Here is a 16840-nt window from a genome sequence, read left to right as displayed (position 1 = left end):
TATTTTGACAGCAGGATTTAATTTGACCCCCAGTGTATGGGGGATCCCAATGTATTAGGATCTTGATATTCACTCATCAGCCAACACTCCCCACTCACAGGTAGTACCCCCCCCAAGAGAGGACGTATAGGGCCTTAGTCCTACTCCTCCTCCTCCCTGACAGGTAGTTAACCCCCCCTCCCCGACAGGTAGTTACCCCCGCTTTTGATTTACATCAAAAGGGCATGTGAGCTCAAACCCACAATTCAACATTTTGGTTTTAAGATGTTGATATTCATTTAGTATTCATCCTTTATATGAGTCATGTCACTAGTGGTGTATTTTGATTCAAAGGCTTTCAGGAAGAAACCAAAAATACACAGAGAAGACATATTTGAATATTCTAACCAGACCTGGGGGTCTATAAGAGTAATGTTAACTCATAGACACATACAACAAGTACTAAAATCATGGCACTTCCATTCGGAGTTACAGACTGTAAGGAACTCTAGTGTTCCCATTTTGTTTTGAACCAGTGGGGGTCCCCAGTGGGGGTCCCCAGGCCCCGGGCCCTGCGTTGATCATTAAAGCACTGCTTTAATCATCATGAACCAACCACTACAAGAGAACTTCGGGAGAAAGTTGACTCATCTGAAATCTCAATTTCCTGCATGTCAACGAATATCAAACTGAATTTCTTTTTTCCCCCCCCTTTTTTGTGAGACATCACACAGATTAATCATGTCTGGCGATTTGATTTAGTCATGAAACAGGAGGATGTGTGAATTAAAGTGTCGGGAGGGTCTCTCCCACATCCGTCCGTCCGTCCGTCTCTCTCTCCCCCCTCTCTCTTTTTCTAGCCATAAAACATCTAATCTCTCTTTTGGGCCACGGGCTATAGAAGGTTAGGGAACCACTGGTGCACTGGATGGTGTAGCGCCCCACAGTGGTGGCTCTCTGCTGGAGCGCTGCCTCCCAGCCACCAGGAACAGAAGCGTCTATAAAGTGTATACCTGGACGGTGTAGCTCCCCACGGTGGTGGCTCTCTGCTGGAGCGCTGCCTCCCAGCCACCAGGAACAGAAGCGTTTATAAAGTGTATACCTGGACGGTGTAGCGCCCCACGGTGGTGGCTCTCTGCTGGAGCGCTGCCTCCCAGCCACCAGGAACAGAAGCGTTTATAAAGTGTATACCTGGACAGTGTAGCGCCCCACAGTGGTGGCTCTCGGCTGGAGCGCTGCCTCCCAGCCACCAGGAACAGAAGCGTTTATAAAGTGTATACCTGGACGGTGTAGCGCCCCACGGTGGTGGCTCTCTGCTGGAGCGCTGCCTCCCAGCCACCAGGAACAGAAGCGTTTATAAAGTGTATACCTGGACAGTGTAGCGCCCCACAGTGGTGGCTCTCGGCTGGAGCGCTGCCTCCCAGCCACCAGGAACAGAAGCGTTTATAAAGTGTATACCTGGACAGTGTAGCGCCCCACAGTGGTGGCTCTCGGCTGGAGCGCTGCCTCCCAGCCACCAGGAACAGAAGCGTTTATATTAAAGTGTACCTGGACAGTGTAGCGCCCCACAGTGGTGGCTCTCGGCTGGAGCGCTGCCTCCCAGCCACCAGGAACAGAAGCGTTTATAAAGTGTATACCTGGACAGTGTAGCGCCCCACAGTGGTGGCTCTCGGCTGGAGCGCTGCCTCCCAGCCACCAGGAACAGAAGCGTTTATAAAGTGTATACCTGGACAGTGTAGCGCCCCACAGTGGTGGCTCTCGGCTGGAGCGCTGCCTCCCAGCCACCAGGAACAGAAGCGTTTATAAAGTGTATACCTGGACAGTGTAGCGCCCCACAGTGGTGGCTCTCGGCTGGAGCGCTGCCTCCCAGCCACCAGGAACAGAAGCGTTTATACAGTAAAGTGTACCTGGACGGTGTAGCTCCCCACGGTGGTGGCTCTCCTGGAGCGCAGGGCGGCCCTGCTGGAGCCCGGCCTCCCAGCCACCAGGAACAGCTCCGCCAGACGCTGCTCCATCAGGCTGGCGAAGCTCTGGTAGTTGGCCTCTAGGGCGGCGCTGTCCACATCCTGGATGACTGGACGCACAGACAGAGGGTTATAGGAGCAGCGCTGGGAAAAAGTACCCACATCATTTATACCAAATTATAGATATTATTTATTTAAATTATTGTATTATTTATACTAGTATTATTGTGGAAACTCAATATAGAGTGCCTTATTTCGATTGACGTATAATGATATTGTGACCATATTGTAACTGTAATCCACTCATATGACATTTATTGAAATTTATTTATTGAAAAGATTTCCAGCACAGGATGAAATCCTCTACGCCAGACTCACAACAGACATAAATACATATTTAAAATTCACAAGTACGTACATACATACATACATAAATATGCATGAATACTCTCTGTACTTATGTGTGCTGTATATTATAGGCTTTGCTTGTGCTCACAGTAAACTTGTTTTCCAAGTGTAAGAGTAAGTGACAGCCCCATGATGTCCATGACACCAGGTCAGCATGTATACCAGGTCACCGTGATCTGATAAAGTGTTATTGATGGTTAAAGGAGAAACCACGAGGTGCCTTAACAGCCACATGCTGGGTGAGGCATCCCAAATTGGCTCTGTAAATAGGCGTTCTGGTAAACAACTTAGGTTTGGCAAATAGACTATGATTGTTACTTGATGTTCCAGAACATTCCTCTTATGTAATCATGTGCAATATAAGCCCCGGGAAGAGGATGAGCTGACAGCTAACGGCATCCATCCTTCCCGGGAGTACGTAACTAACTGCTTAGTTTTCAAATAAACGAGACGTAGCTTGCGGAGTTATAGTTCAGTCAGACATACTCGAGGGAGTTCATGCCATGCTCAAAGGCACATACTCAAGGGTTTAACCCATTCTGACCGGGAACCCGTTTTGGTGTTGGCATCATGTTATGCTTTAGCTATTGAAAAATAGCAGATCTACAAGCTCGTAGCGCGCCACCGAGTGGCGCGCTACGAGCTTGTAGGTCTGCTATTTTTGAAAAATCGACTGACATTTTTAGAATCTGATCTCGGGTTAGAATGGGTTCATCAGACCAGTGTGTGTCCAGTGGAAACCTCGTATGAATCTGATCTCAGGTCAGAATGGGTTAATATGCTGCATTTCTATGTGGGTGTATAAGTGTGTGCAAGTCCCACACGTCATTCGCTGATGTGGCAGTCAGCTGACCAATTGGGCGGACTACTTAAGCTCACTACTGCATGCTCTTCCTGCCGTCCTCTGCATATGGTTCCTGGTTGTTATGTGATGTTTGCTCCCACCACAACCCCAGCACCACCGGTGGGCTCTGTTATTTATGCTCCCCATGGCGGGGGGTTTAATTGTATATCCATCTCCCTGCTCTTAATGTTTTATGTCGGTGCTTAATCGTGCCGAGCAGGGAGAAAATCCAGCAGAGCCGAACACCAAGTCAAATATCATATATGCACACTCATTACTCATTCTGTAAATAAATATTGGTAAATCTATTCGTGAGTTGTCTGACTGAACTTGTGGAGTGGAGTAAAAGTACAATATTTGGATCCAAGATGTAGTGGAAGTAAAAGTATTTGGAAAATAGAAATAATCAAGTTCAAATACATCAAAGTTGTACTTATCCCATTCTGAACGGGAACCCGTTTTGGTGTTAGCATCATGTTATGCTTTAGCTATTGAAAAATAGCAGATCTACAAGCTCATAGCGCGCCACCGAGTGGCGCGCTACGAGCTTGTGGGTCTGCTATTTTTGAAAAATCGAAGAACGACTGACATTTTTAGAATCTGATCTCAGGTCAGAATGGGTTCATCAGACCAGTGTGTGTCCAGTGGAAACCTCGTATGAATCTGATCTCAGGTCAGAATGGGTTCAATCAGACCAGTGTGTGTCCTAGTGGAAACCTCGTATGAATCTGATCTCAGGTCAGAATGGGTTAAGTAAGTACTTGAGTAAATGTACTTGGTTACTTTCCACCACAGACGAGGGAGAGAACAGAGCGTTAGGAAGGAGGGGAGAGGAAGAAAGGATGAAAGTGTAGGAGACATGTTTTGGAAAGAGTGTGGGATGAGAACAGATGTGTGTGCAGGTAGGAGGTATAGGAAAAGGAGAGGAAGAGAGAGATTCAAGATGGCAGGAGGAGACAAAGACGGATGAAGTGGAGAGGTGAAGAAGAGGGGACAAGAAGACTGCAAGAGAGAGGGGGCGGCGTTGGTGGCTCAGGGGTAGAGTGGATGGATGGTAACCGCAAGGTTGCCAGCTCGAACCCGGGGGCCCCCAGAGTCAGTGTCGAAGTGTCCTTGAGCAAGACACTGACTGAACCCCTAATTGCTCCTGATGTGCTGGTTGGTGCCAGCACACCAGTGAATGGTGTGTGAATGGCTGAATGTAAAGCGCCTTGGATAAAGGCGCTATATCAATGCACCATTTACCAAGAGAGGGAGGGAGGGAGTGGTTAAAGGTCAAGAGGAAGAAGGGTTGACAAAAAGAAAAAAGGATTAGAGAGAGAGAGAGAGAGAGAGAGAGAGAGAGAGAGAGAGAGAGAGAGAGAGAGAGAGAACTCACTTAATTTATAAAACGTAAAATGTTATCTTAGTTTCAATGCAGAATTCTTTGTATTTGCTCTTCTAATTGCGCATATACAAATGAGATGTTCAGATGACATTTCCGTCTAAATGTCCTGTTAGTTTTAGCAGATTGTTTTTGCGCATCCGGAAAAATATTTTTTCAAAGAGGAAATTATGGTGGACAGCAGAGATCAGCCTGCGCAATGCGATGACTGCACGCACGCACACACGCACGCACGCACGCACGCACAATGGGAAACGATTTATTCACAGCCAAGCTTGATGTGATTTGAAGTGATCTCTCGCTCTGCTCCAGTCGGGAAGATGTGAATTATACATCAATAGGTTTTCCAGGGAACGAAGTAGAGCTCTACTCACAAATATACTGACTGGGAGAGACAGTGATGGAGGAGAGGAGAGGAGAGGAGAGGAGAGGAGAGGAGAGGAGAGGAGAGGAGAGGAGAAATGTGGCAGAGAAAGTGACTTCCATTCTGCTGAGTTGCAGAACACGGAGCACAGAGTGCCAAGATGTTTAACCAAATGCTGTTTTGTCCCATCAATACTGTTGTTGCCGAAGTCTGAAAACCCACCTCTTCAAACTCCATAATGGCCCGTAGCACTTGCCCTACAGCCCTGATGACCTTACAGGCCCAACTTATGTAACTTAGATACTAGCATTTTATGTAGACTTAGATAGCATTTTATTTTATGTAGACATACTGTAGCATTTTATGTAGACTTAGATAGCATTTTATTTTATGTAGACATACTGTAGCATTTTATGTAGACTTATAGCATTTTATATAGACATACTGTAGCACTATAAAGTATACATGTATAGTTTCATTATATAGATATTCCACTTTTACGTTCTTACCTTACGTATGATTCATGATAACTACTTTTTCATGTATGAAATGATGTATTGCCATGTTTTTTGTTCTTGCTTAATGTAAACCGCTCTGGATTAAGAGTGTCTGCTAAAATGTCTAAATTGTTGTTGATTGCCCAACAATGCAGGTGTGTGTGTGCATTACTGTAGTTCCTACCTGTGGTCACCCAGTAGTGCTTGGTTGCTGATGATGTGTTGAGATTATGGTATTCCAGGGCTGAGAGAGAGAGAGAGAGAGAGAGGGTTACAAAATGCAGAGAGGAGAGCAGTAACATACTGTACAGTGATGGAAAGAATACTCAAATTCTTTACTCAAGTAAAAGTATCAATACTGTAAAAGCCTAAAAGTATTGGCATCAATTGGCAACAATACCAGAGTTAGGGCCGATTCATACTCCTATTTCAGAGCCGAATAAAAGTGGGTTCGGCTCTGTAGAGACTACAATGTGACGTCATTTGAGGTTCGGGGGGCGGGTACCGTCCTAAAGTCGTCTCTTCGGTGCTACTGAACGTTTCTGACAAGCCGAGTATGAATGGGCCCTTACAGACCCATTTGGTTCCTAATTATCGTGTAGCTGGGGACCCCCTGGAACTCTCTCGAGGACCCACTGGGGGTCCCCGGACCACACTTTGGGAACCACCTGCCACACTATTCGCCAGCAGCTCTCCTGAAATACCCGTCGTTCCTAAATGTCGTTCTCTCTCTCTCTGCCTGTATTCCAGCGCCTCCCTGTTCACCTCTGCGTCCAATACCTGTCTCACTTTCTCTCCTGTCTCACCTCATTTGATGTAATACCCGTTTCACCATCTGTCTGCCTCTGCATCTATCCTCCAGCCTGGCTATCAGCCCAGTGTATTGTAGGTATAATGACATTGCAGCAGTTGTTTTTGTTGTTACTGTTGCTGCATGGTATTATCTGACACCGCCACCCACGCTGTAATCTGAGCACCCAGAGGTTTTCGCCAGCTCCCGCATTACAAACGTTCCCCAAACATATCCCCTTTAACAGGTTGTGTCCACAGACGTCCTGGGAATTACCCGTATGTGGTGCCCAAGACGTCTGTGGACGTCTTTGTAACAAACGATGACACAACAATTGTATGAATATTTAAATCCTGTGGGTGGGCTACAGGAGGTGTGACCGTGTGACACCGTCATGCTTAAATCAAAGCAGAGTCTAATAATGTCCATGTGGATCTCTGTCGTAATGATGATGACATCATATTGATCAGGGTCTTGATGGATGTCAAATGGATTGACAGCCTGGAGATGGATCCGAGATTATATGAATTCACGAAATGTGCCAAATTATAAATGAATTGCAATGTTGTAATTATAGTAACCTAGTATTCGCCGTAATGTTATGTCTACAACAACATGCAGGCAATTAAACAATAACGTGGGTGCATCTGTGCAAACATTGAGCATAGAATAAACAGCCTGACTATGAGGAGAGAGGATGAAGGGGGAAACCTCAGGCTGTCATATATGTTGTTACATTGGGTATGCTCACTTCTAATGTCCACACCAATTAGTGTTTACATTGGGTATACTCACTTCTAATGTCCACACCAATTAGTGTCATAAATACACATTGTTCAATAATGAAGGTTTCCTATCCTCTCTTCTCTTGCCTCTGCACGCACGCACTCAAGTCTTGCACGCACGCTCGCACACGCGCACACACACACACACACTCACACACACGTATGTACATTTTCAATCTATGCCTATGTATAGTACATGTGTACATATGTGTGTGTGTGTGTGTGTGTGTGTGTGTGTGTGTGTGTGTGTGTGTGTATATCTTGCCTCATCATCCAGTGTTCTGACCGACACTCCAGAGCGAGGACAAACTGTTTCCCCAGCACCTATCCTTTCCCCCATACCTTTATTTCAGTGTGTGTGTGTGTGTGTGTGTGTGTGTGTGTGTGTGTGTGTGTGTGTGTGTGTGTGTGTGTGTGTCTATTTTACCCTACGTTAATCAATCATTACTCCTTTCTGCCACATTCACTTTCTTGGGAACGTGCTTTCATGGGAAACGTGCTTTCATGTGACAGCACAGCACATCACCTGTAGGTTAGATGGCAGACGCAGTACATCACACATCACCTGTAGGTTAGATGGCAGATGCAGTACACCGCACATCACCTGTAGGTTAGATGGCAGACGCAGTACATCGCACATCACCTGTAGGTTAGATGGCAGATGCAGTACACCGCACATCACCTGTAGGTTAGATGGCAGATGCAGTACATCGCACATCACCTGTAGGTTAGATGGCAGATGCAGTACACAGCACATCACCTGTAGGTTAGATGGCAGATGCAGTACACAGCACATCACCTGTAGGTTAGATGGCAGATGCAGTACATCGCACATCACCTGTAGGTTAGATGGCAGATGCAGTACATCTCACATCACCTGTAGGTTAGATGGCAGATGCAGTACACAGCACATCACCTGTAGGTTAGATGGCAGATGCAGTACACAGCACATCACCTGTAGGTTAGATGGCAGATGCAGTACATCGCACATCACCTGTAGGTTAGATGGCAGATGCAGTACATCTCACATCACCTGTAGGTTAGATGGCAGATGCAGTACATCTCACATCACCTGTAGGTTAGATGGCAGATGCAGTATACGTACGTGAGAGGGGCAAGCAGTAACGCACCCACGACTATAACACGTTACTGAATGGTAAAAAGGTAAATAATTACATTATTAGTAGCCTCGGAAACCCAGACGTTTTTATTTCTAGGAAGAAGAAAAATAAGTCTGGGCCAAATCCCATTAAATTGTGGCATCAGTAGCGAGAACGAGTCTCTCTCTATCTGCTAATTACTGATGGACTGCAGCCTTATTAATTTGACACATGCACACACACGCACACACTCCTCTCTCTCTCTCTCTCTCCGTCTCTCTAATTAATCAGGCTCATCTGCTGCAGGTGCGTCTAGTTTCTGGCGGCGGATACTGTCTGGACTAGCTGCCAATGCCATAGAAAGCATAGGTCTGTTCCAGGCTACATTATTAGTTACTGCAAAAAGTAGTTGCGTTATACATTAGTAACGCGCTGTAACACCTTAGTCCCAACACTGGACGTCATGTTGCCTACTTGATAGGGTGCAGCAGATCAACTCAAAAGGCACAGCTCACTTCACACGATTCATGCATAGAATCACAGATAAATCAGATTCATAAACAATGTACAAGACATGCATTCTTATGTATTTTCTTGCTGGCAGACAAGTCATCAAAATGTGTTAATTATTTCCCGGATTCCTTGGAAGGAAACAGTTGTTTTCTCCCAAAAACAACAAACAAAGACGGGCGAGATAGTGTCAGATGGGATGTTTACCCCCGCTGGGTGTCTGTTGGCAGCATAAACACAGATACGTATCTGAATTCTGAACCGTCCAAGCTGAAATTAGTTAATTCAGAGGACATTGACCGTGGACCATGGACTGCCCAAGGCGCAATGTATTCAGCCTGATAGATAGTACAGCTGTTTTCCACTACGAAACTTCACAGATGGCATGAAGCATCATGGATCTCATGAAGTAGAAACAACAGTGCTCTTTTAGCCCATGTGCTAAAATGCAGGCCTGTGACCTCAGTTTCTCAATTCTCTCTATTCTGTAAATATATGAATATAACACACAAACTAGCAAGAAAGGGGGCATGTCTTTTTTTTTATATATATACATTTTGAGGACTTTAGTAGGCGTTATCATGGCTGGGGGATGTACTTATGGATTGTAACTCAAGGGCCAATCCAAAAAGTATAACCGACTGTACTGTTTATAGCCGGGGGGGGGGGGGAAGAATAAGCTAACAGTTGTGCTTTGCTGCCTGCTGCTCACCATGCAGTATCTACAAGATGTGAACACACAGATCAGCTTCACATCAGATCTATATCCTGGAGGACGAAACGTATGCTCTGGAAGCCTTCTTTAGGCTACAACAGAGATCAGCTTGATGTCAGATCTATCCTGGAGGCAGCAACATATACTCTGGAAGACTTCTATGGGTTACGCAACACAACAGAGTATCCCGATTTCCCCTTTTGTGAAGCAGGTCAAACATAAAGTACACTACAGTATGTGTTTCTCAAAGTGTGTGTGCAAGTCCAGGGGTGCCTATAAGAATACTTTGATAACAGTTGTAATTTATCAATGTCACTTCAGTTTAACCTCTTGACTTACTGTAGACCCTCTAGTCTAAACTTTGTGAAACGGACCAGAGTTGCACTGTACTTTCACTGTTTTCAGCCCACAGTACACCAAGTCTCTACACCAAAAATAGCAGATCTACAAGCTCACAACATCGGCTATTTTTTGGTGAATGTTCCCCCCAGAATAGAGATGCTGTGACATTGCATTGCATTGCATTTTCCTTGTGACATTGCATCTTAGGGGGAAAGATTTACTTTACATATTTGACATAAATCTAACATGCTCTAAATGTAATTCAAGGGTGCCGTGCATGAAAAAGTTATTTACCCTGAGCAAAAAAACCCGAAAAAAACAAAAAAAACTTTGAGAACCACTACGGCATGAATTCTGCATTGCCCTGCCATGTTCTCAACGCGTCTCAACAGTTTGCATAGCGCATACATGGACATCCCTCATGGACATGGTGTCCAGAACCACAGCTGTGACCTAAAAAACAACCCCATTAAAATAAACAGAAGATGCTACTGCTACAGTATTCCGTCCTTTGGATGTCCATTTCTGCCACAGTTGAGGCCATTTAATTTCTGTTCAGTGGCAGAACTAGGATTCAATAGAGCACCGAAGTCTGACGTCACTTTCAGTAGAGGGCGTCAGTCCCCAGGTTCATGTATTTGTTTAGTTGCATTGAAATCGCCATAGGAGGATTTTTTAGATTGCTTCATATAAGAACTGTATTTGAAAAATAAACATGTCACCCCGGCCGCTTCACTCATATGGATATGAAGAATCAACTGACTGAGAGAAAACGCTAATGTTACTGCTGCTGAATTAGTTAGATTTTCGCTAGAAGCAGACTGTATCATATATGAGTGACTGACTGTTGCAAACGATACAGAGACACCTCCCTGACAATAACGCAGAGACAGCTTGTTTATTTTTGGACCACAACGCTTATAGTAGACGATATTAAGATCACCCCATGTTATTCTCCATAGAGAAATTACTTCCGCGAACCAGGGGAATCGAAGGGATGAGCGAGTTACGTCAGGACTTCGGTGCTCTATACAGTCCTGTCGTACGAACACAAAGGGATAACTATGTCGTGCATGCAGCAGTGTTTTTCAGATCTCATTGTCTGAACATCAGTTTGGCAAACAATATGCTTGCTACGCATTTATGTAACATTTGTAGGTAGTGATTGCAAACATTCTTTTGTATTTTAACATTGTTTTACAGTATATTGTTATATGACAATGTAAGAATAGGATGTGGGGGGGGGGGGGGGGGGGGGGGGTGACAATAAGCTTTTGCTTCTCTCTGCCCATTCTTGAACAAATGGTTGTTGTGTTGATGATGTATAGAGTTTTTATTTGTTCAGGATAAATAAAGATATGGCCATACTACAAACAGTATAAATTACACTAGCATCACAATAAAACCATTCAAGATGGTTAAAAAGGTCATTATATTGATTTTGTAAAGTAAATCTCATCAGCATGTACACTTTCCTCTCTGTACATAGACAATGATTGGGAAACACAGTCAATACACTTGACTACATTTGCTTCCAATTAATTCAGTCAGCTTGGAAGTGTCGAGACAAGCATTATAATGCTTTATCATTGACACCGTGAAATTTAAATGCAGTGCTGAAGTGTATACTACTAATGGTTTTAAATGTTCAACGTTTATTTATTGAACTGAAGTTTAATTGATTGTGTGCAATGTGGATCATCTTTTCCCTGCAGTGGCAATCCTGTTGATTGGGAAGGTGCCATGATGTGCTGCTGCAGAGGAGGAGAGTGGTGCATTATATATATAGCGCCTTTATCCAAGGGCGCTTTACATTACACCCATTCACCCTTTCACACACACATCCATACACCGATGACAGGGGAAACCATGCAAGGCACCAACCAGCACACCCGGAGCAAATTTGGGGTTCAGTGTCTTGCTCAAGGAACGAACGAACGAACTGGCAAACTTGCGGTTACCATCCGGCCACTCTACCCCTGAGCCACCATCGCTGAGAGGTGTTTTTGATCCAAGAGAAATGTAATTTTGGCCTTGTGTTTGCTTATTGTGTGTTTTGTGTATTGTATGTCTCAATCCCTATAAAAGGCAGCCTGCAGGTGATGAGAGTGAGTTAGACCTTGGGTGACCCAGCCTGAGTGAGAGCTGCCAGGGCCCTTTGGAAGTAAGGATATGGCCTGTTACAGCTTCTCATCTATTTAGGTCAGGGGTAGGCAACCTGTGGCTCTAGAGCCACGTGTGGCCCTTACAGGCCCTCTCCCGTGGCTCCCAGTTGCTACGGCAAAGAAGTATGAAAAGGAATAAGAGGTTTTCTTTTACGTTTAACATTTATTTTAATCATTATTATTGAATTTGTAGTAGGCATAAAGTTATTCTTTCATTTTGATATTGCAAAACAATGTTGCCTATATATACACCAGATACAAATAAGAATCAAATGTAATGAAGGGAAATGGAAGAATAGAAGAATGTATTCATGATAAGACATCTACGTCTTGTTTTCACCACCAATGCTGCTGGCTTACTGCTACAGTATACTGGACATGCTTTGAGAAATTGGCAAACAATAAAATGTAATTTTAAAAGACCAGAAAAATAATAAATAATTAAAGTTTGCTTTATTAAAGAAAACATATTTTGCGGCTCCAGATAGAATTGTAATACGTTTTTGGGCCAAAAAATGCTCTTCTGATAATAAAGGTTGCCTACCCCTGATTTAGGTGTTGTTCCTTAGTGTTGTCCTTGAGTGTTTTTTATGTTTGTACAACTGTTATTTCGGCCAGTCTTATTTTTTCGTCTTTGTCTTTGCCGAGGCTGTAATAATATAGTCTGCACTGGACTACTGGTGTTGGAAAACGTAATAAAACCACCAAAAGTGCATTGTCTAATTGTCTTTTTGGAGCCTTGACCGTTCGGCCAACTATCACACTCGCCCCATCAGTTCGTCCAGCAAAGCATCTTTTAATGTGCATAATGGTTCTATGAAAAGGCCTTAATGGGTTCAATGACTTGTTAAAGTACAATTAGTCAGGCAGACCTGTGTGTCTACAGAATCTACTGAGGAAGACAATAATGTTTCTTTTTCATATTCAATAGGATCTGTATGCACTGGCGTCTGGGCCTCAGGGGGGAGGGATTGGGGAGTGCTGGTGTGAATCAGTCCGTATCCTTGTCTGCCAAGTATCTGTGCTTCTAGTTTTTTTATATGAATATATTCCTTGGCATGTTTTCTTTATTAGATAGTATACTAGACAGACGGGAAACTGGGGGTTGAGAAAGGGGGGTCTATAGAGCTGGAATATACTAGACAGACGGGAAACTGGGGGTTGAGAAAGGGGGGGTCTACAGCTGGAATCGAACCAGGGATGTTGAGAATCTTGAGATGTAGTGAACACAGTCCAGTCGCTTTATAGTGTTACACCCCTTAATTCAATGTTTTAAGCAACACGGGTAACCCTGGAGCTATTAAAAGAACAAACAAACTACTAAGGCTATTAAATATGCTTGTCTAGGATGACTCAGGGTAACAGAGAGGGTTAACAAGTCCCCAAGACTCCCCATGCAGGACTTTCTTGTGTCATCCTTTTAGCCCAAATATACTGTAACCCATGCTGTTTGCATTTCTGTCTAATAGAGTATTCAATCAATCAATCAATCAATCAATCAATCAATCAATCAAACCAAGTTCATTAGAACACCCATGGTAAAACAAGGGGGGCACACTCGTCTTCAAAAACAATTAAAAGTTAAAAACACCAGTAAAACTAAAATGCCATCAACTATGGCACTGATTTTACATCTACTGTATCTACCATGAAAAATCATCACTATGTTAGTTGTTATTATTACACTTCAGACTTCAGTATTTAAGTAGAATAATTCCTACAAGGTGGAACTTATTCAGCTTGCTAATCAGCAACAAAGGATAATGTGTGGCTAATCCTGTGTACTCCATAACAAGTAAAGCTGTTTCAAGTAACCAGCATTGTCTACTACAACCAACCCTCACTCTGTCTGTCAGGAACGGATGTTGAAACTTAAAGTAGGACCCAAAAGCAATTTACAATAACACACGCAGGCACGACGATACAGAACACAAGAAACAACACAACACAAGAAAACTAACAAACAAACCTTCCTCAAAATAAACCAAACTGAACAGAACAGAACAGCAAACGGAACATGTATTCGGACAGATCAGTCCCTTGAGCTTGTTAGCCTACTCGGCTCAGCTGGCACTCTGGGCACGGGGGGGATGGGGGGCAAAACATTGTGTGCTCTCAGTCTCAATAGAACATAAAAAATAAAGTCATCTTTAAAGACCTTTATTGTTACTTCTTACCATTGTAAAAACTCATAATGGCATTACGGAAAACATTTTTTTAATTGGAAATTGCTGTGTTACTGCATTGGGAAAGTTTAGGATCTTTAACCCATTCTGAACGGGAACCCATTTTGGTGTTAAGCATCATGTTATGCTTTAGCTATTGAAAAATAGCAGATCTACAAGCTCATAGCGCGCCACCGAGTGGCGCGCTACGAGCTTGTAGGTCTGCTATTTTTGAAAGATCGAAGAACGACTGACATTTTATTAATCTGATCTCAGGTCAGAATGGGTTAATCAGACCAGTGTGTGTCCAGTGGAAACCTTGTATGAATCTGATCTCAGGTCAGAATGGGTTAAGCAACGATTAAAATTGTCTTATGCATCGTCTGCAACTTGTGCAAATCGTGAATTCTTCATGTTCATAAATTCACTCATATCATTTGTTATTTGGACTTAACGATTAATGATGCTGTCAGTGATCTCCCCTGACGAAGCAGCAGTGACACAGCTTGAGCACATACAGTACTGTACAACATAATGAGTGTTCATCCAACTATGGGAGTTAAAATGAACCGTCATGATTATTCATGCACTCACAGCCGGGGCAAATTCACAAAAGAATTGCATGGCTTTTGCTTTAAAACTCAATACTCTTGCAGTATTGAACAGTACAGTCTGTACTCTGGGGTCTAGAGAGAGGAAGAGGATAGGTCCCAAATTTGGGAAATTCAAAGTCGTCCCACACTGAACCCGGGTTCAGCGGGAGTACTACTTACGCTCCGCGATGACGAAGGGGGGGTAGAGGAGGAAGTATCCCACCACCTCAGAGGTCAGCTGGTTGAGGAGGCCGCTGGAGATGGTCCCGTTGAGGATTCCAGCATCCTGGTTCCGCACCACGTACACCAGAGACACTGACGGAGAGTCGGACTCCTGGGACACACTCTGGATCTGAGAACATGCACACACACACACACACACACAGGGAGAGAGAGAGAGAGAGTGAGGTACACGTGCATATGTAAAATATGAACACTGGCAGACACATATCGCACATACATACATACACGCATACAGAAATATACAGTAGTCCCCCTCTCTAAATCGAGGCGTTAAACGGTTCCGAACACCGTACGGTATAGTGTGACAGGTTCAATGACCAAAGCGCTTTAAGTCTGTAATAAGGCACGACGTCGCACTACAAAATAATGTGTCTGAGTCACTGTAATAAAAGATGGGAGAAGGGAAGAGATATGAGGAATTCCAATCACATTTTCTCCACGAGCATAAATATTTGAGGGGGATGAATTATGAATGACCCCTATATCTGTCTGTTGGGCCTGCTGAGACCTAGTTTACGATTATGATGGTCTATGCGTGTATATGCTGCCCGTTGTGGGAGCACCTCGACAGTCAGATGGGGGGATGAAGAGAGGGAGAGAGAGGCAGAAAGAGACCGATGAGAAATGATAAGAAAACTGACAGATAACTGGCATTATACTGTATATCGGACATTGGGGAGATTTGATGTGGCTGAAACAGACATTTTTAGCATGGTATCACTATCAATCATAACATGGCAATTAAAGCAATGCATCGCTATAATTCTACATCGCTATAATTCTACACCATACCGGTACAGTAAGCCCTCCTTCAGCATTTATGGTCACAAACACTGCCTAATGTTTGCCTTTTGCCGTCAATAATGCAGTACATTTGAAATCGTCTTTTTATTTTGTTGTTGGTCTGCTTTACAAAGATGGCCGTAATTATTTTATTTACAGTGGTGAATTAGCAATGAAACCAATATTTTCTCTCTTTGTTTTCTTATAGGATGAGACCCGTTTTTAATAATTCAGCTACACACAGTAGAGTGTATGTACAGTTGTACACTGTCTGTCTGGGGCATGTGAATGTGATGACAATGCTTTGGGGTTGTGAATGTGTAAGGGACGGAGCAGTAGGGGGAAGGGAAATGATATAGGGTAGACACTGCTGTATGTCCAGACATAGCAAACACAGACCAGACTCCACAAGGGTCTGACTTCAAAATGTAGTAGTGGACCTCAGAATACATCTGTCTATGCAAAGCTCTGTGTGGCCATGCGTCCGTATAGCGTTCAGGTATCGTATCTGTGTTATGCAGACTGTTTTACACCAAACTGCATTGCAGTACAAAACTTGGCAAATGTAATGAGCTATGCACGCTTTTAACTCGCAATTGCTCAGAACGTATAGGACTTTAACACACAGTGATCAAAACTGACTTTGGTGTGACCAAGGGCGTCACTGAAAAAAATATATTTTTGCATGCATAGAATATAACCGTGTAGCGATGCCACACAAGTTATAAATGATTTATTTTAATATCAGCATTTAAAAGTGCATGCTGTATTATTTATTAATTCTAAGATAACGCCATCTGTCAAGGGTAAGGTTCTATATGTTCTGTGCTGTCTATTTTGTGAGTTTATTATTTGGGGGATTTAAAAGACCTCTATGGGGACCTACCACGCGTCACAGACAAAGTCAGAGAGAGAAGGATGAGGCTGGCAGGGCACTGTGTCAGGCACCCAGAACTTGAGGCAAGTAAATTGACCCTATGGGAGCCAACCCAGGGCAAAGCCAGGAGGGGAAAGAAGCGCAGAACCATATGTAGACGTGCTGCGACAGCTTGGCTGACGACACTGCAGAGCTCAAAAACCTGATGTTGGATAGGAATTTGTGTAGGGCAGCGATCCAGGAACCCCGAGTTGGTGTTGGCTAGCTAGACCTCACTCTCGCAGCAACTAAAAGACTATGATTATGATTTGATCAGAGGTTCGTTTGGATCA

General features: G+C 43.8%; 1 protein-coding gene across 1 annotated transcript in view; it reads right to left on the bottom strand.

The window, feature by feature from the left end:
* Positions 1–16840, bottom strand: part of kiaa1549la (KIAA1549-like a) — a gene marked incomplete at its 5' end in the record, with an annotated part of 117599 nt that overhangs the window by 48227 nt on the left and 52532 nt on the right. Inside the window, 3 exons of the mRNA XM_080762257.1 lie at positions 1887–2053; positions 5625–5684; positions 14786–14957. Coding sequence (XP_080618383.1) covers positions 1887–2053; positions 5625–5684; positions 14786–14957 — 399 coding nt within the window. The remainder of the gene's footprint in view (positions 1–1886; positions 2054–5624; positions 5685–14785; positions 14958–16840) is intronic.

This window comes from Protomyctophum bolini (genome assembly GCF_963924005.1).
Source record: "Protomyctophum bolini genome assembly, chromosome: 4".
Classification (NCBI taxonomy): domain Eukaryota; kingdom Metazoa; phylum Chordata; class Actinopteri; order Myctophiformes; family Myctophidae; genus Protomyctophum; species Protomyctophum bolini.
Note: the sequence above shows the minus strand (reverse complement) of the source record. Positions and strands in the feature narration are given on the sequence as shown.